Source organism: Dendrobium catenatum, unplaced genomic scaffold (genome assembly GCF_001605985.2).
Source record: "Dendrobium catenatum unplaced genomic scaffold, ASM160598v2 fragScaff_scaffold_231, whole genome shotgun sequence".
Taxonomy (NCBI): Eukaryota; Viridiplantae; Streptophyta; class Magnoliopsida; order Asparagales; family Orchidaceae; genus Dendrobium; species Dendrobium catenatum.
Window position 1 is genome coordinate 1823588 of NW_021318693.1, and position 19879 is coordinate 1843466.

At 37.7% G+C, this 19879-nt stretch overlaps 1 protein-coding gene across 10 annotated transcripts in view; it reads right to left on the bottom strand.

The window, feature by feature from the left end:
- LOC110104215 (putative ATPase N2B) overlaps positions 1-19535 on the bottom strand; it is a 38334-nt gene extending 18799 nt beyond the window's left edge. For 9 of the 10 annotated variants that reach the window (XR_002304026.2, XR_003700101.1, XR_003700100.1 and 6 more), the window contains exons 1-5: positions 19293-19535; positions 16344-16480; positions 16104-16246; positions 14813-14958; positions 14402-14481 (exon numbers count right to left, since the gene is read on the bottom strand). Coding sequence is in view for 6 of the 10 variants with exons in the window: in XM_028693105.1 (XP_028548938.1) it covers positions 14402-14481; positions 14813-14958; positions 16104-16246; positions 16344-16480; positions 19293-19437 (651 nt within the window). In the remaining 4 variants the exon portion in view is untranslated. Of the gene's footprint in view, positions 1-14401; positions 14482-14812; positions 14959-16103; positions 16247-16343; positions 16481-19279 lie in introns of all 10 variants that reach the window. The other variant, XM_020833220.2, reaches the window with a different exon arrangement.
- Between the last annotated feature and the right edge of the window lie 344 nt (positions 19536-19879).

Genomic DNA, 19879 nt, shown 5'->3' on the forward strand with positions numbered 1-19879 from the left:
GAAAAATAGCGCTTGGCATGAACCTATTCTAGGCTTAGGATTCCATTCTCCTAAAGGCATATTGATTTTAATTAACTAGATTTCTCCCAAGAATTGTATCGAGGTGTATTTAGATCTGTCCTTACTTCCTATGAGCGCAAACCCGCATAGTTAATTATTCACTCTACTTCGTAGGGGTAACTCTCGATTAAGGATTAATAACTAGCATAGCTTCAAAATTTTAGGTGTTTTAGTCTCAATTGAGGGGGATGGGAAATGGGAATCCCATGGTTCCGTCATCCCGGAAATACTGTAGGTTTCGGTCTATCAATGTTGACGAATCATTGATTGTAGTATCCATAAAATTTGATTAGCAGTCATGTGTTGCCTCCTCTCAGGGATCCCAAATAGTTGGTTATAATTTAAGTTTGGGGCTTATATATATTAGAATGACTGTTAGTTTATTTAGTTGGGGGTTCATTGGTCCTTTTAGGAGTTGCCTAGTAATTTTGCTTGGGATGGAACTATTTGCCCATAGATTGGATTTAGGATGAGACTTAAAGCTCCGCTTAGGAGTTTCCCGTAGATTTGATTTATGATGAGGCTTACAGCTCCGCTTAGAAGTTACCTGTATATTGATTTAGGATGGGCTTACGGCTCTACTTAGGAGTTGCCCGTTAATTTGATTTAGGATGGGGCTTACGACTCCGCTTAGGAGTTGCCTGTCGATTTGATTTAGGATGTGGCTTACAGCTCCACTTAGGAGTTGCCCGTTATTTTGATTTAGGATGAGTCTTACAACTCCTCTTAAGAGTTGCCTGTAGATTTGATTTAAGATGGAGCTTACGACTCCACTTAGAAGTTGTATGTAGATTTGATTTAGGATGGGACTTACGGCTCTGTGTAGAAGTTGCCCGTAGATTTGATTTAGAATGGGGCTTACAGTTTCGCTTAGGAGTTGCCTGTAGATTTGATTTAGGAATTATTACTTCACTTAGAAGTTTCTCAAACAGTAAGTCTTACTGCTTCCATTGAAAATTGCTTGTAGTTTTGATTTGGGATGGGTTTTATTGCTTCTATTAAAAGTTGTCTCTAATTTTAGTTTTTAGGTTTAAGGTCCATTACTTCACTTAGAAGTTTCTCTAATAAATTATTGCAATAGGTCTTACTGCTTCTCTTTGAAGTTATCTATTAATTTGCCTTAGGGATAGGTCTCATTGCTTCCATTGGAAGTTGCCTCTTCGTTTTTTTATTAGAAATATGTCTTATTGCTTCTATTTAGAAGTAGCCTATAGTTTTGATTTGGGATAGAACTTAATGTTTCTTTTGGAAGCAACCTGTTGATTAATTTAGGGTTTATCACTTATCTTAAAAGTTTTTGCTTCCATTGAAAGTTGTCTATAATTTTAATTTGGGGTAAGTCTTACTGCTTCTATTAAAAGTTGCATGTAATTTTAGCTTTTAGGGTTTTTTACTTCACTTAAAAGTTCCCCTCACTTTAAAGTTCCCCTAAAAAATCAATTAGTTTAGGTTTTACTGCTCCATTTTGAAGCTACCTATTAGAGCTGCATAGTTTTTTGCACTTTTCTTCAAACTCAGCACGATTGTTTTGCTTTTAGCGCGTTCTTTTTTTTTTAGCATTGTTTTGTTGTAGCCGATTTGCATTTTGTTTGTTTGCCTGCAGGTACTAAAGCCCACAATAGATGCCAACAAATTGACAATTTTAGCTTTTATTGCTTGCTTGATGTTATAGTTTGATGTATTTTGGACTGTATTTGAGCATTTAGATGATATATGTTGGATTTTATTAGAGCATTTGGTTGGACAGTTGTATTAAAGCATTTAGTGCAAACACTTTCCCCATCCTCCCCACATTTCTTAATATTTTTAATTTGTTTTTTTAGATTTAATTAATTAATTAAAGGAAAATTTAATTAATTAAAGTGTTTTCTTTATTAATTAATTAAAGTTTTAAATTAATCACATTTAAAAATGTTAATTAATTAATGTGCAATAAAGTGGCTCCTCCTAATTTTTTAAGTGGCTCTTCCCTTTTAATTATTCAAAAGATAAGCTCAAATTCTCTTAGCATCTTTCCTCAAAAATTCAGTAGCCTCCTGATGTCCCCTCCCCGCGAAGGAAGGTTGGGACAACACTTGCCGTTGGTTCTTCCTGGCCAGATCTAGAATATGATGGCACGAGAACTTATATATAAGTGCTTCCAGATTAAATCTAAGATAAAACGGCGCAGGTCTTCTTTTTATTCTTCTCTCAACCGAATCAAAGATATAACGACGGGTCTTCGACACCTATTATTATTATTAGTATTATTTCTTTTCTTTCTATTTTCTTTTTTTTTTTTCAAACACTCTTCTGTCAAAGACTCACAGGAGACAAAAAACAAGATAGGATGAGGCCGAAGCAAATCGTGCAAAAGCAAATCATGGGAGCAAGCTTGGGGGGGATCGGGTCGACAAAATGCTCGGGTCAAATGCACAGGTCAAGCAAGCTGGGTATGTGGGTCGTAGGCCTTTGGGGGGTGCCTTTAAGCGCAGGCATAGTGTGCTAGTCGTGCGAGAGTGCAAGGATTGTGCGGGCAGGCCGCATGCGAAGCAAGTACGGGCCTGAGGTGAGTCAATAGCACAGGACGCGCATGTCGCATTGGGCATGTGGGCACGATGGGCATGCATGTGGGGGTGGGGTGGAGGGAGGTATGCAGGACCGAGCAGGTTGCGAGTGGAGTCGACCCACAGACCTGCTATCACATGCTAGAGCAAAGGGATGCCTCATTTTCATGTCGGAACAGGAGAGTGCGAGCACAAGAGCGGAGAGAAATTACGTTAGTCCCTCCCTACCCCTTTTTTAACCAAAAAGTTGTGTCATTTCATAAAAGGAGGTGTCTCTATGCTTTCTATATATATATATATATATATATTACCTCAACAATATTATTAGTAGAATTCAAGTTAGATGGTTAACGTGGAGGAATGCATCAGGCCGGCTATGTGATAAAAAAACACCCCTCAAAGTAAATATAAAATTATATAAGGTGCTGGTGAGACCTGCAATGTTTTATGGTGTAGAATGTTGGCGATTAAAAGAGAAGCACAAAATTAAGTTGTGTTGTAAAATGAGAATGCTCGGGTGGATTAGTGGTTGTATACTTAGAGATAGAGTGCAAAATGAGCATATGTGTTAAAAGGTTCGATAGCTCCAATGGCAGATAATATTAGAGAGAGTATCCTTAGATGGTTTGGGAATAGTAGATGTATTAGATCCAGCATATATTAAGAAAGGTAGAAGTAGACCTAAAATGACTTGGTTAGAAAGTACTAGAAATGACTTTTCTTATTAATTTAAATAAGAATTTGAATCTTAATAGGACACAATAGAGAAAAAAGATTCACGTAGCCCACCCCACAGTGGGATAAAGTTTTGATGTTGATGTTGTTGTCGACGTCGTCTAGGGGATGAAGTATTCCACTAGTATCAAATGTTTTAGCCCTTAGGCTATATGATGCAACATAAGCTTTTAACAATTGGAGGAAAAGAGAAGGAATAACTAAAAAGAACAAAGAATCTAGACACATTGTAAGAGAAAGAAGCATGTTTAGCATGGTTAAAATAAGCCCTACGATCTTTTCCCTAGATTTCTCCTTGCAACTAGCAAGTCATCTATCGCCTTGCTAAATAGAAAACAGACGTGCTGCCTTCAGACTCACCAGAAGCTAGATTCCTTCAGCCATGTGGGCTCCGAAAATTCGGCCCCGGCCTCCACTTGCTTTTTTTTTATAACAGAATTATGCTATGGGGTAAATTTTGGAAGGCAGATGGATTTGTATATAAGATAGTACCCAGAGATTTCGCCCTCATTTTGCTAGGACTTTATGATCTGAGTTCTAGCTTCCTATAGGGGCTCCTATAGACGCAAGCCCCCTATAGTTAATTACCCCTCTCGATAACGAGAGAGAACTTTCGATTAAGGCTAGTCGTCAATCAGATACGTAGAAATACGCGTTATATGTCATATAGTAGCAGCATGGGCATGAGGATATTTAGAAATGTGAAGATTTTATATTTAAAATTAAAAATTTCACCATCTTTCACTTAAAACAGATGGTGGGGGAATGGATAATGGACCCGATCAAGATTCCATGGTTCTGCGTCCCGGGCCATCGTGGTCCCTGGTCTACTTAGTCAGAGGGAGTAGTCGACCCAACCTAACAGAATGATCCTTGTCGGCAGCCATGGGTTGCTTCGTCCAAGGGTACCTTGTAAACATGGGATGAGTGTTTGTCTAAGGGAACAAATTTGAATCCATCTTAGCTAACAGAGGGCTTTGTGCCCTATAAATCATATTTTATTGATTCATATCTCAAGAATTTGATGTCACTAAGGAACGTACTGGCTCTGGCCATAACTGGTATTAGTGATGTCATTTGGGGGCAAAACCACTCGGTTCAGAGGGCCCCGAGTCATAACCGTTTATCCTGCGGTGTCATTTAGAGGCAAAACCACCGATCAGATGACACGTATCACATCATTACTGGCAGAAGATTGTTTGAGAATGAATCATACTGATATTTCGACTAGGCATTAGCTCCTTGTGAGCTGAAGTACATTTCAATTTGTCCACCCTGACAAATTGTTGCGGAGGGTTGATGGATTTTTCTTTAAATAGTTTGATAGATTATTTCAATTTTAAATATCTTGGAGTTTAGGATTTTTGGATTTTGGACTTTGTGGTATTCGTGTGGAATTTTGAAATATTTAAAATTAACCCCTCCGGTTGAGATTTTTATTCAACACAGCCATCAACGGGGTGTGAAGTCATTTTCATTGACTAAACCTTGTCGACCCTATTAACTTTTCGATAGGGGAGGACACGTATCACGTCCTTACTGGCAGGAGATTGTTTGAGAATGAATCCTACTGATATTTTCGACTAGGAGCTATGAGTTGAAGTACATTTCAATTTGTCCACCATGAAAAATTGTTGCTGAGGGTGGATGGATTTTTCTTTAAGTAGTTTGATAGATTATTTCAATTTTAAATATCTTGGAGTTTAAGATTTTTGGATTTTCGACTTTGTGGTATTTGTGTGGAATTTTGAAATATTTAAAATTAACCCCTCCAGTTGAGATTTTCATTCAACATGGCCATCAACGAGGTGTGGAGTCATTTTCATTGACTAAACATTGTCGACCCTATTAACTTTCCGATAGGGGATCGGGTTCGTTATAAGCTTTGTGCCTTTATTAGTGAATTCTCATTATTATAGGCCTTGAAGGCCTAATATGAATGTATTAAGACAAATAATCGGTCGCCGCAACCGTATATTTGTTTGATGGTTTGAATCCTGTTGACTTTTATTGATCCACATAGAAAGATTGGGTTCAAACTTGAATTCACTTATTGACCCACACAGCATCCCTAGACGTCATGTGTAAACCATAACAAGCTCGTCGGGGCCCATGTGGGTGTTTGATTATATTTACCTCTTTTGTGTACCTATGTGTATATAAATTGCGGTGCATGTGCGGGAGCACTTTGAAATATTTGTAAACGACTTTTGTCCACTTGCATGAATGTTGCGTATCCGTGGCGTGATGTCGTACTAGGGTCATTTGCCCGCTGTATAAAGGTAGAATGTCATGCACTATTTATTGCTTTCTATAAGTAGATCATCGTGCACTAACGAATCTCCTGCTTTTGTTCGTAGGAGCCTGCATTTGTTGTATGTCATTCGTCTTTGCTTGCAAATGATCAGCATATTTGATTGACATTATATAGGGGTTGACTACAAGGATGATGTGACATCTATTATCTTATACTACAGAGCTTGTAGGTGTTTGTATATGTTCTTGATTTCCTTATGTGTTGTTGATTGATGAACTGTCACATCTACTTGCATGTCTTCTAATGCTCGTAGATGGCACTTTGCATACATGAAAGACTTCCTACGACGGCTCATAGGAATTTGGATTAGTTGTAGCCTTATATCTTTGCTTGCAAAGAACATTTTTTTTAAGAACATGTTTACTTGTATCCACAGAGGATTTATTGCACTTACTACATATCCACTGGTGTTATCCACAAATAATTTCATCGATCGTCGGAGTTCAAAGGGAATGTTTGTATTTGTCTACAAGTGAAATGACCTCAATTGTAAAGATATCGCAACCTTAGTTGCATACCACTTGAGTGTATTTGTCTTCCATTAGATGGTTGTTAGCTGTATAGAGATGTTACGGTATCCTAGCTAAAACAATTCGTATGTACTTTGCATATGGGAGAGATTTCCTACATTAACTCGTAGGAGCTCACAATTGTCATCTATCTCTCTCAACATATTGAATGTGAGCACATTTATGCAATTATTGCATGCTAATCACCATAGCTTACTGAGATTTGGTATATTTGCTTGTGCCTCTTCTAATTCTTATAGCAACTATCGCTCGTAGGTTGACTGTTGTGTGAATGAGAAGTTTTACTACAATAACTCATAGGAACTTGTACGTGTTACAAATATATTATTCTCAATTGTAGACAATGTGTTGTGCGAATTGCGGGCCTTCTGCTATCACTTTGGTAAGTAAATTGCAAAGGATGTAGATCTTATGATATTGCTTGTGAGCTAGCCATCATTCCTCTCATTATGATCTTTACTTACAAATAAATTGTCCCTGGGGTCCTTTATCCACTAAGGATTCTTGCATGTTCACTTGCATATTGATCATTGAATTGTCAGTTGATTCATGACAAGTGTGTGGCATTTGTAATTCTTTTTATGGCATAAGCTTTATGTTCATCGATGGATGTTCATTTGAATGCTTTGGATCATCCACCATTTCTTGCAAGTATTTACACTCAATATGTTCTGATGTCTTGGCTTATAGGTTATGTGTTATATATATTGTAATCATCTGTCTCAACATATACATTAAGTCATTGTGCTCATTGCATACCAGTCCCCCCTCACTTGTAAGAGTTCAATACATTGGTTTGCATGTTGACTTGTGTTGGCTATGGGAGGGCCATACTTCAACTTGAACTTGGTATGCACTCTTCGAACATTTCTTCTTTGTGGTGCTTATGCATTGATGTAGTGGAAAAGTTATTACATTTGTTGCATATCTCCTGTATCTACTTGTATCATTGCATCCCTCACAACCCTCTTGCATATATTAGTAGGATGGTGGATAGTATTATGACTAGTCTTAGGTTCTCATCCTCACTGTATGTCAACCACCACCTTTATGCCTTGCTAACAAACATATCATGTAACAGCTCATTAGTTGATTGATATGAACATTGTTGCTTGTTGGTGTTTACACCTTAACTGATATAATTTCCATATTCATTGGAAGTTCGTATTGCTGCTTGTAAGCAAATTGACACTTCTTTGTTCATGTTAGTGACATACGCATCGATCATTATCATCTTTAAATGACTTGCATGATATTCATTTGGATGTATTTGAATGATCATGATTTTTCACAACTTCACTTTGATCTTACATTTGCCAAGTTAAGGTTAGGATCTTTGTCATTATGAGTTCAATTCCCTCTGTAGTCACAAGTTCTAGCTTAGTTCATTGAAGTCAATGTGCAAGCTTGTAAGTCTTCATCATCATATTCAAGTCAAGTTCATGTCCTTTATAGTTTGTTCAAGTCCCCTGTGTCATTGCAAGTTCAATCAAGTTCATTTCAATTTCATTTTAATTAGGTTCAAGACTATTTAATGTTTGAGTTCACTTAAGTCCTCTTATTCAATCAAGTTCAAGTTCTAGTCCAGGTCCTCTTCTTTTTGTCCAAATCCTTGAATCTTCAGCCAAATTTCGTTAGCCTCCCAGCGTCTCCCCCGTTTAGGAAAATTTTTGGAAGACTAGCCTTCCCTTCCACGCCACATGAGCGCTTCAGGTAGATGTCCGTAGACATCGTGGCTGCATTTTCTTCAATCCCCGCTACGCCACATTAGCATTTAAGGGTCTCCGAGCACCTGTTGAAAAGAGCACAGTCATTTCCCCACGTATGGGTACTTAATTTTCGTCCCCCTCACGCTACATGAGCGCTTCGGGGATTACCCATCTCGTCGCAAGCGTCACACCGGTTTCCCTTCCCCTGTGCTACGTGAGCGCGTCGGGAGGTTTGCCAGCCCGTCGCAAGACTTGAGAGCAGGATTTTTCTGAGTTAGAAAATTTTACCTTTGCAAGTGGACCGATGGTAGAGTTGGCAGTGTAAATGCACAAGAGGAAAAAAAACTCCTTTTTTTACTTAGGGTATGATGGAATTATAATAAAATTTGTGTTCTGCACTTGTGTTCTTTTGGGAGGACGTTAGTGAGATTCCTATGGGAAGTAATCAGAGTTTTCACCAACCGCATGATGGGTCTGGGCTCGTGGCTTGAAGTCCCTTGGAGAAGGGCAACATATCACTCGTCAACCTTTGGAAGAGTCCAAGGCTCGCGGTTTTGTCTTCTTTTTTTATTATTCTCATTATTTTCCTAGCCGCCACTTCCCCATCTCTCTTTCTCCTATTGGATGAAAACTCCACCCAAACCCTAGGCCAAAAGACACCCAACCGCCGGCCCAATCCCCTTCCCAAAGCCGCTGGCCATCATCCATCCCTTGGCTCCAAGATTCAAAATCTAGCATTCAAATCCTTTCCTAAATTAGCTCCATTTAATTTTAGAAACTATTTAAATTCATATTCAATTGAATTTGAATTTTACTTCCTAAATGAGGAAAACAATTTTAGGAAAGTCCCTCAAATCATGTAAATTTTTTTTTTTAAATATGAGTATATTTAAATCCACTTTCCTATTTTAAGATTCTAAATATAGTCACCTTTAACCCCTCATATCATTCACCCATAATCATGCTAGCCGCCGGCCCTACCCCCTTCCTATTTCCTCTTTCCCTCCACTTTTCAAATTGATTATTAAAGGCATTCCTTATTATATGCATCTTAAGTTTGGAAAGTTTTTAAATTCAAATTTAAATTAATTTGAATTTGAAATTCTTTCTTTAGGATGAATTATATTAGGAGGCTTTCCTTATTTCTCCCGATTTAAATTTAATTAAAGATCTGTCATAATCCCCCTTTCCTTATCTTAATAATTCAACTTTGGAAATACCTTAAGTCCACATTCATCGTATATGGACACATCAACGTATGTGGACACATTCACCGTATGTGGACGCCTTCCCTTTTTCCCCTCTTTTGGCCGACCCCCTCTGTTCTACATCAATATATATTAATGATAATGATAATACAACTTCTATTAGCATTATTTAATAAGAATAGATAAGTAATTACATTAACTAAACTCAATAAAAAAAAAACATACCAATCAAAATTTTTTATGAAGATAAGCTTAAATGGGATGCTGGAGTGCAATGGGATGTTTGGGCTTAGTTTAAGTGGGCTTTTGAGTAGGTTTTGCTATGAAGGGAGAGATCTTTTAATTGGGTTCGGGTTCGGGTATAGGAGGTAAAGGCGGAAGGTTGGAAGAAGAGTTTGTCTGGCTTGAGGTATCAGGCCAAAGCGAGTCGGCTGAGGGTTCGGTGATGGAGAAGAGGAAGAAAGCAGGGTATGGGATTTTGAAGGCTCTTCTCTTGCAGCTAGGAGACTAAGAAGAGCAGGAGATGAGTTTGGGGCTTTCGACTTATGAAGCTCGACGACATGAAGGTGTTCAATACAGGAGGTCGGAGGGCTTGTGGTCATGTGGAGGTGTCGTGTGGAGATCAAGAAGAAGAAGACTCAGATGGAGGGGTCGAACGGATCTACGTCTAGGTAGGGAGAAAGCCTTCCCTCTCTCTCTCTCTCTGGACCGAGAGAATTGAAAGATTGAGGCTTGGATCTTGCGGCTTTGGTGGAAGGATCAAGTGGACGCCAGAGGATCTCGACAAAAGGTAAGATCGAATGGGGCTAGAATTTCGATTTGGGATCCAGATTGCAGGGTCTAATGGTTTGGAAGATACGAACGGCTTCAGTGGTTGGAAGCGATGAGATGGGGGAGATCGAACCAGCAACAGGAACTTTCGAAGAGAAGAAGTCAGATGGGGCTGCGGGATTTTTGAATGTGGAGAGCGATGAAGAAGCGAACATCTTAGCCTCGTTCTCATTTTAACGGAGATGGCAAAGGTCGTTCGAAAGAAGAGCCGCAGGATATCCGAGAAGCAATAGCGGTTGCAGCGGAATTCGCGGATGTCTTCGACGGATATGAGATATGTATGATTTTATCTGGGATTTCGGGGATCTGCAAAGTGTGCAGATATGATGTGAAAATTCTTATACTTCTTTTTTTTTGTTTTCACAGTAGATTTTAACAAGCCACAACATCTCTAACGCTTTTTTTTTTTTTTTTTGTGAGCCCTTCAGCAACAGTCACAGCACAAACAGCCCCCACAAAGACCAGCCCTGAATCTTGCATCCAGAACTAGTGCAGTTTTCAAATTTCTACATGTTTGAATCTCCAAACAGCTGCAAGAATTTCAAGAACAATCACCTTCCACCAGCCACAAATCCTTCAGCCTCAAGAACCATACATTCCACATTTTTTAGCTTCAGAAAACACCAAATTTCTCGCCATATCACTCTCTTGCTGCTTGTCAATTGAACTGCAGCCATCTAAAATTGAATACCTGCAGTTTACAAGAACAGCCGGCCCTCCACCCGGCCAAACATCGACCAATTCAAGAAGCTGGGAACCTCTGTCTCTCCTATCCTACAGTCTACAAGCTGCTGATTTCCATTTCTTTCCACTGCAAACTGAATCAAACCTTCAGATTCTTTCAAGGGCGCATCAGGTATTGATTCTTGTTATCAAGAACCACATCTTTTATTCCCTTTCAGCAGCCACCAAAGACACGTCAAGATGAAAAATGTAGATTTGGTAGAAGCTCTCCGAACAATGCAAATCAACAAAGAATTATGATTCTCCAAAATCCAAAAATCTCTACAACAAGAAAATGTCAATTTGCCTCCAATGGCTCATCACTTCAACAATTTCAAGCTTTCATGCACTCTTTTGACAAAAAAAACTTGATAGATTGTGCATTGACTGCCCACCTTCTCCACTCCATAAAGATCATTCCTCCTCCAATGGCATCCTTGGTTCCACCGATCAAATCCATTTTCCATAGCTGCCACTATCTCCTACAAGTTTCTCTTTGATGAGGACATCAGTCAGAGATTTCGACACGTGTACCATTGGAGACACCGGAGATCGACGGCTACGATCAGGAGCTTATATTTTTGAGTCATTTTATGTAGTAGTTTATTTTATTTTCAGATTTTACTGTTTTACCCTTATGGGTGGTCATTTGATGTTGTAGCCCCGAGGGCATTTTAGTTTTTGTTTCTTTTCTTTTTGGTGAGACCTATATATATATATGTGTCATTTCTATTGTATTCGGGGATGATGATTATTGATATGAAAAAAATTTCAGCTTTTGCTCATGATCTCTTTGTGAGTTGTAGAGGAGAGGAGTAGCCTTGGAGAGGCTCACACAGACTACCCAACAGCCCCATTCGTGGGAGCTCTTGGTTCTTTTTATTTTCTTTCTTTTCTTCCCGTTTCTCTTAGCCACCTCCCTCTTCCCTTAGCCGCCGGATCCCGCCCTCCATCACTCGCCCGACCCAAATCCCCCACCCCCCTTCCACCTGAGCCAACAACAAGCCGCTGGCCCCCATTCCGCCGGCCCCCATTGAGTCCCACCCGCCGGCCAACCCAAGGCCATGCCTTCGAATTTGAATTTTCTAATTTTCATTTAGGAAGTTTCCTAGTTGAAATTCAATTTGAAATTTGAATTTCAAATCCCTCCCTAAATGATAAACCCAATTAGGAAACTATTGAACTCTAATCAAATTTGAATTTAATTCAGAATTTGACTTAATAACTTATTCAATCAAGTGGGCCCCACTTACATTGAGCCTAGACACAAAATTTAAATCCTCACTGACCCCCCCCCCTCTCTCTCCACTTTGCCACCTAGGCAACATTTAATCCCTCCCTAAATTCCCTAGTAACCGCCGACCCCATTAACCCTCAATTGGGTTGATTTTAATTTCAAATTGGCTCTCCCTCTCTAATGAAAATTTGAAATTTAGACTTCAAATTTTTCCTCTGACCTTCTACCCCAAACCACATGGCTTAACCCAAAAGAAATCCTAACCCTAGCCGCCCCTCACCCTCCCCAAGTCATCTCCCATCATCCTCACAAATCTCAAGCATATTCTTCTCCAACCGCCACCAACGCTATGCATGGCCGATCCAGAAGTCGACCATGGCTTCTTATATAATGATCAAGGACGAACAAACATTCTCAAATCTCATTTCTTCGACGTGAATCTAGACATGGATGCTTCCGTGGGAGATTATTTAAATCGCATCATTTTCACGTTGGTACCCTCCATCAAAGAGCACATTCCTATCGGGCGTTGGATACTCACTAGTCAACTCGTGGATTCCCCGCAGCCGGCCACCTCTCCAACGAACTACACCTTGGGCATCATTTGTCTTCTAGTGGCATCGTTAAGCTTGTTCTCAATCTTCCTCCACTAAAGTATTTCCACCACTAGTGTGAGTGAGGGACTCAAGGTGAGCAAATCTCTTTGTTAAACCGTGGATTAGTGTTTTCGCCGTAACATTACTTTCTTTATTTAATGTTGTTAAATTGTAAGCCTCTTGTTAATCTAGTTGTAACCGCATGCCTTACATAATTTCTAATTGATAATTCTAAAAGCCTAATTTGGGAGAACAAGAAGTCTATAACTAGTAAAGCTTTAGTAATCAAATATTAGCATCCCTAAACAGTTATTCTTTACGTGCATGGTTTCACATCACTCTTTCTCTTAAATCAATGAAAATTGAACTTACTCACTTTAATGGATTCGACGTTGAAACATGGACCTTTAAAGCACAAGAAAACTTTGATTTTCAAAACACTCCAGATTATCATCACGCTAGCATAGCTTCATTTCATCTTGAAGAACTTGCGGCTACTTGGTACCAAGGGTTATGCACAAAAATTCTTTATGTTTCTTTTCTATCTCTCAACCTTGAGGATAAGGTTATTTTTCACACTCTAGATTATCATCACGCTAGCATAGCTTCCTTTCATCTTGAAGAACTTGCAGCTACTTGGTACCAAGGGTTATGCACAAAAATTCTTTCTATTTCTTTTCAATTTCTCAACCTTGAGGATAAGTTTATTTTTCACAGTGATGGGAGTGTCAAACAACAATATATTCTATTGAATTCAAAGATAGTACAACAACAATGTCAAAAATGGATGAACAATTCAGAAAATCGATATCAACATAAGAAAGTATTTAAAGTCTATCATAGAAGAAGAGTGAAGCAAATCTTAAAAAGATTGGGAGCACTACAACAACCGATCGGCTACAACAACTTGTGGTCTAAACCGTTAACAAACCAATCCCAAACCGAGTTTTAGTTTTTTTATTTTACTTATATGAAACTAGCTGGTCTAAACCTTTAATAATAACTAGTTTATGTAAACACTACAAATAAACCTTAAATGCTATAATTGAATTCATGAAATAAGATTTCTAGTTTCTCCCTTTCTAGTCTCTCTTCTTCTTTAAGGAGTCCACACCTACTCAAAAGACGTCTTCCCCCTTCTTGATGTAGATCAAGAAGCATATCAAAGTTTCATAAATTTAATAAGAAAATGTCTAGTATTACAAGTCATTGTTCAGGGACTAAAAACATTTCTCACGAATCTAAGATAAAATCAAGGATTGCATTAAAATGCATGATCTTTTTTATTAGTTATTTTGGTTCTTATACGAAGGAGATATATTTCAGTGTATGCTATTTGTAGATGACATTATTATGATAGGTGAAATCTATTATGAAGTGAATAATTAGAATAATAGATAAAATATTTAGAAACTAAGGAATGCAGGATTAATATAATTATGAAGGATATGTAGAAAAATTCGGAAGAATGCCGAAACAAAAAGATTATCTAACAAGAAAAGTGGAAGTAGCAAAGATTTAAGATAAGGCTGTACACGATTTGGACGCTCTTGAGAATATAATATATACAAATTAGAAAAGGATATATAATTATTTTTGGTAGGAAAAACAAAGGAATTGTGTAAGCTAAAGTAAATACTATCTCTGTCATTCAAAATGAATGAATGGTGGAAGAAGGAATCTTAAAATTGACCTCAAATAAATTGGATGATGAAATGGGGATACAAATAGCCTAGAATTAATTCACTTCTCAATTTGAGTGAGATCCTCAGCTGATGCATCCTTAATTGCTCACAATCCTTTCAATACCCAGTGAAGTGAACAGATTCAAAATAAACTGAATTAGTAAAAGATGGCATGCCCACAATCAGATTTATTTTATTAAAAATATATATGTCAAGGCATCAACCTCATGAAAATGAAACCTCCGCCGATGTTTTACAATCCCTTCAGTTGCCGAGTAAAACATGTCCATCAGCATTGTCTTACCTGCATAGTGCAGCAAACTAAGATAATCACAACAGCTGTCATACATAGTGATTATCGAATCTGCCTTAGTATTGAAAAGATAGGACAGTGTGATTGTTTTAAATAATAAAAGCAGAAAAAAAAAAAGAGTCTAATATCAAAATTAATCGTAAAGCAATCCTACATAGAGTTTATAAACTAAATCTCGTTAGATAAAATTATATGTTCAAACAGAAAAATCTACATCTGATGTAATTTATAAGATGAAATCCAACTCCTGAGCATAAGAAATATGCTATCAGATCTTTAAAGCCTATCGTGCATGTTTCAATGTGTCAGAATGATAACGCACCACTCCCAACATTTCCATACAAATAAATTCCTTTCGGAGCTTGAGGAAGAACAGGCCGTTCTCCGGCTAGTGAATCAATCTTCCTCTCCCGATTAAGATATGAGACCATTCTTCCAACTCCAGGTTCTGGATTCCCTCTTCTCCTCCTGAGCCATTAAGCATAAATTTTAACGAAATCTACAAAATTGTAGCTAAAAGAACACAGAGTTAATGATACGAACCTTTCTTCAGAAAGACAAAAAAAAAAACCTAAAAAAAACGAGTGGCATTTGACGGCAGAAGAAATTCAAGCAGATCCCGTCTGGTAGGATTCAAGTGAAAAGAATTTTACACATAATTATACCTCTCTAGAGACCTTAAAAACGATAACTAAATCAGAATAACCAAGCTGAAACTGTATAGACCTGATCTTCTATTAGAGGGTTTCGCCAAATCCTTCTGAAGATCAAAAGTTGAATTCCAAATATAAATATACCTCTCAAGCACATGATCATGTCTCCCTCCAAGGTTTCCATTTAAGTTTGACAACGTAAGTCATTAATTTTTTATAAAAAATTACAGAATTTGTTCACATTTTTAAATGTTCATAAAATGGAAAACTGCTGCGTCCAGATATAATTCTCAAATTTACATTAATAGTGCTGATTTGGGCAATCAAAAATATTAAATCAAAGGGCATTTAGAAAAGGCAGCCCTTTGCTGTTATAATCCTTAACAACAAAAATAATTTATCAGCCGTACGAAAAAAATAACAGAGAATAAAAATGCAAGTCCACGATGAATGGCAATTCCTTTTCAAATAAAAATTGCTATGATACCATTTTTTTTTCGAATCATAGAAGCAGGAGAAAACATAATGATTTTGGCAATGCAAATTGGTACCATTTCTACGGTTTTTCAAGGTCATAAGGATGCAGTTGGCCTGCAGCAAAAACAATAAAATAAATTGGATAAAATCGGGCATGATTTTAAAATTGGACTTTGGTTTCAGTTTCATGCTCTTTTATGTTAGTTTTTTTTCAGTGATGGATATGATAATTTATATATTTGCAGAATATTCAAAATTTTAACATAAAATTCAGAAATTAAATGTGAATATCTTAAATTAAAATTGATGATTTTACAAATAATGATAGATAACCCCACCGTCTCAAACTGTGCAGAAATCATTGTCAAGTGAGTATTCCATATTAAAGACATTAAAACATACTATAACTTCACATATATTCGCTTGAAAAAAGGTGCAATGAAGAAACAGGGTGAAAAATCCTAGAAGTTCAACATAGTCCACCTTAGCATCCATCTCTCCAAAAACCAACTTTCTCTGTAATTTGATCTTGTCCATTCACCATCTTTATGCCTAAGTTCAGCTTCTTCCAACATAAGCCTGCGACTCTCATTCTCTCTAACATTTTCCCAGTTAGCAAGCTTTTTCTGCATCAAATACAAATTTTAATACCAAAACAAATAGCTCTAGATTTACTAAGTTTTAGAGAATATACAATCCCTTACGGCTACTCTAGAAACTTACATGATACTCTTCCATCTCCTTTTCATAATGCTCCAGTCTGAGAAGTAGATCTTCAAATTCCATAGCTACCTTTTCTTGAAAAGTGTCATGCTGAAGCTTCCCATCTTCAACCATACTCTTGTAAAGAACAAGTGGACCTTTCGCGAGCATAACATTGAAAATAAGAAGCATTAACTTGAGAAATAAGTTTAAGATCATATTTAAAACATACAGTATTTAGATTCAACTTCTCGTACCATATTCATAGTTACAAACAGAAGGAAACAAAGAAAAAAAAAAGGTTAAAACTACAATAATTAAAATGGAATAAATTATACCAAAAAAACAAATGTTTTGCAATTACAAATTGCCAAGTAAAGTGAAGGATGAAATGCTATGCATGACTTGATAACGAACTAACTTAAAAGTAACAATGAAAAGTTGAAAACAAATTATTCCAGGCCAGCTTCAAGCTATATTTGTGCCAATTTTTTAGACATTGAAAGGAAGCATGGAAACCGTCTAACAACAGGTACGATAGAAGAAGTGTAATAACTTAGAATTAAATTAATTTAAAATAATAATAATAATACTAATAATAACAATTATTATCAATTAATATATAAATTAAAAGGATTTAAATAAAAATTAATAACAACTATTATAAACATACATCTTAATACATATCCAAATCGACACTTGTCCCCATAGGTGTTGTTTGATTATTACAAGTTGCAACGACATATGCTCCTCTTAAAAATAGAGGGCGAACAAGCAAGCAGCGTGAATTTGCTAGGGCAAAGGTGAAGTACATAAGTGTACGAGCGAGGCTGAACGCACTACGCGTGCATTAGAGAAGTCAATTGCAAGCAGGAAGCCGCACGTGCTAAGCCAATTGTCGAGCGCACATAGGGGCTAGTATATCCAGTATAGTAGGTTTCATCAACACCGAAAAGCTTAGATTTTTCTTCCTTTATCTTTCTCAAGCGAAGTGGTAAGTTTTTCTCAATATATGTTCCCAAATCCTAAATTTTTAGGCTTAGAGATATTCCACGGGCTTAACAGTGTTGTTGTCAGGTCTCAAGTCCTGAATGAGAAAAGTGAAGAGCAACATTAGGTAGTCCACAACCAGCGTAAAACTTGTCAAAATAATCATGACATGAATCATTTAGTACATTGTTTTAATGCTAGGTCGTTCCCTGAAAGTGACACATTGTATGGCCTAAAAATCACGACAAGTGTGTAAGGGCCACTGCATCGACGTTCGATTAGATGTCGGATAGCCCCTTACTGCTCACATAATTCAATTCAATAACCTCTCTTCTACTAGCCATGCTAGCACACTCTAGCTCCCTTCAAACCACCAGATTGCAGCTTGTTGCCTCTTGAAGATGCTTGATAACCTGCTAGCTGCTCCCTACAAGATAAACAGATGCTTCACCGCTTGACCCCTGCCAAACATGCCTATGCATTCCATATAAGGCCACAAATACACTTCCACCTACCTCTTTTAAGCAAGTCCTTCCATGCAAAGCTGCTAGCTATTGCCATGAAAGAGCTTGCACTTTAGCAAATATTGCTAAACATACAACTTAAGATATAAATTGTTTACACTTTCTATCATTTGTGAACATGAACATATGCAGTTTTTTCCCTTCATATTTTAACAATATCCAACCAGGATAACTACATTAAGGAAGCAATAGTATCTTCCAAGCCTATTCCACATTAAAAGGTTTGTGCAGTCCTTGCTACAAAATTCTTAGTTCGCATGCGATGCAAAAGAAAAAAATTAACGTCCAAGCAGCTGTTTATTTTCTCGTCATAAAATAACACGGAAATGTCTCCCTCAAAACTATTTGATCAAGAAAATTCTTTTGAAGAATATTTCAAAGGAATAAAAAGGCGCCATAGAAAGCTAAAGACAATAAAGAAAAAAAAAAGATAATGTAAAATAAGTATCAATGAGGAGGAACCCATGGCTTCCCAAAAATAAAGAAAAGATAACTTCCTTCAATGTCAGTTTATAGCTATAATATTCTGCTTGTACGAGCTCATAATGCACTTTTTTTAGTATCATATACAGTTTTCTGTTGTCATATAACAGTGCTCCAAGCTTGTCAGCACATAAAAAAGGTTACTTTGATTTCTTAAGATGCCCCTCTAATCATAGTTTGGCTAGCTGCATAAAATGGAATGGAATAATTTTATATTGTGTGAGTAGTACATTTAAGTTAGAACTGTTGCATCTTATTTCTTCTGTTGCAGGAGCAAGAACTGGAAAGCACATGGATCCAAAAACAGAATATCTATAACTAAATTGTCGAGTAATAGATATGCAATTGGAATCATAATGATTTTCTTTCAAAGGTGTAATGGACAGCATTCAGTTGGAGTGATAAATAACCATAGAACGCTTTATAAACTATGTGTAGTCAAGCTGCTATAAACACTTTTAATCTAAATAAACACATTGCTTCCCAAATTAAAGGAACTTCTGCAAGAATACTCTGCGTTCATCAACCTAGATATCCTTATAATTAACCAGCAATTTTCTCCTCGCATCCTCTGTACAAAATAATCTCTTTTTAATTTCCAAAGCATTTGGTAGCCTCGAAAACTTCCAATTTATCGTCTTGAAATAAACGGAGCCAAAAAAATTCTCATTTGACCAGCCGCAGGCAGGAACAAAATCACATGCTACAGCTAAACAAATTTTCGAATTGTACACCACAAGCCAAAAATATCAAACCGTGCAGTATGATACCGATGTTTTAGTATTCATAAGAAATCAAGTATCAACACTGCGCACGCAACACAACAACTGCAGCACCACTGCTGCTTACGCTTACCTTCGCCTCGAAAATAAATATCGACTGGATACATGAAGCAAAAGAAAACAAGAAGCCATCATAAATTTCAAGAGCCAATCTGAACTTGAGTGGGAAGAATGATACATTCATGATTCACCTGGATTTCGCCTTTCTGCGGAGGAATGAGATCGATCGCAGTAGCAACGAGCTCGAGTTGACTGAAGCGTGCAAGATCGGCGGCCTAGGGTTCCACCAGAGAGCGATCGGCATAGAAGCAAAGTAGCAGAGGAGATTACTCTCATGGTAGTGTGGGAAGGCAATGATACGGAAATGCGGCAGTTCTCGTGCCCGAAGAGGCACAAAGCAGCGCTCCCGCATTCTTTCGCTCGCGTGGCGGCATCATGATGGAGCCACGTTACGCCCAACCACGCCTTTTATATAGCGAGGCCAGACACGCTTTTTATCATCTAAGGTCATCTCCAACCGAACGCTAAACGAGTGTATGAAGTCGTTCCGTCGCTCCAACCGAACGTGAAAATTTCCTCCATTTAATCGCAGGTGAACAGTGCGACGTCAATATTGGCGTCGCACTGTTCACTCACGCCATTTTTTGCTCTCAACCGGAAAAACGTGCGAAAGGGAAAGCGATCGTTACCTTCTCAAAAACACCTAAAATGACGTTCGATTGGAGCATCACCGCGCCATTTTGGAGTTTTGCGTTACTTTGCCGTGAAAAATGAAGTT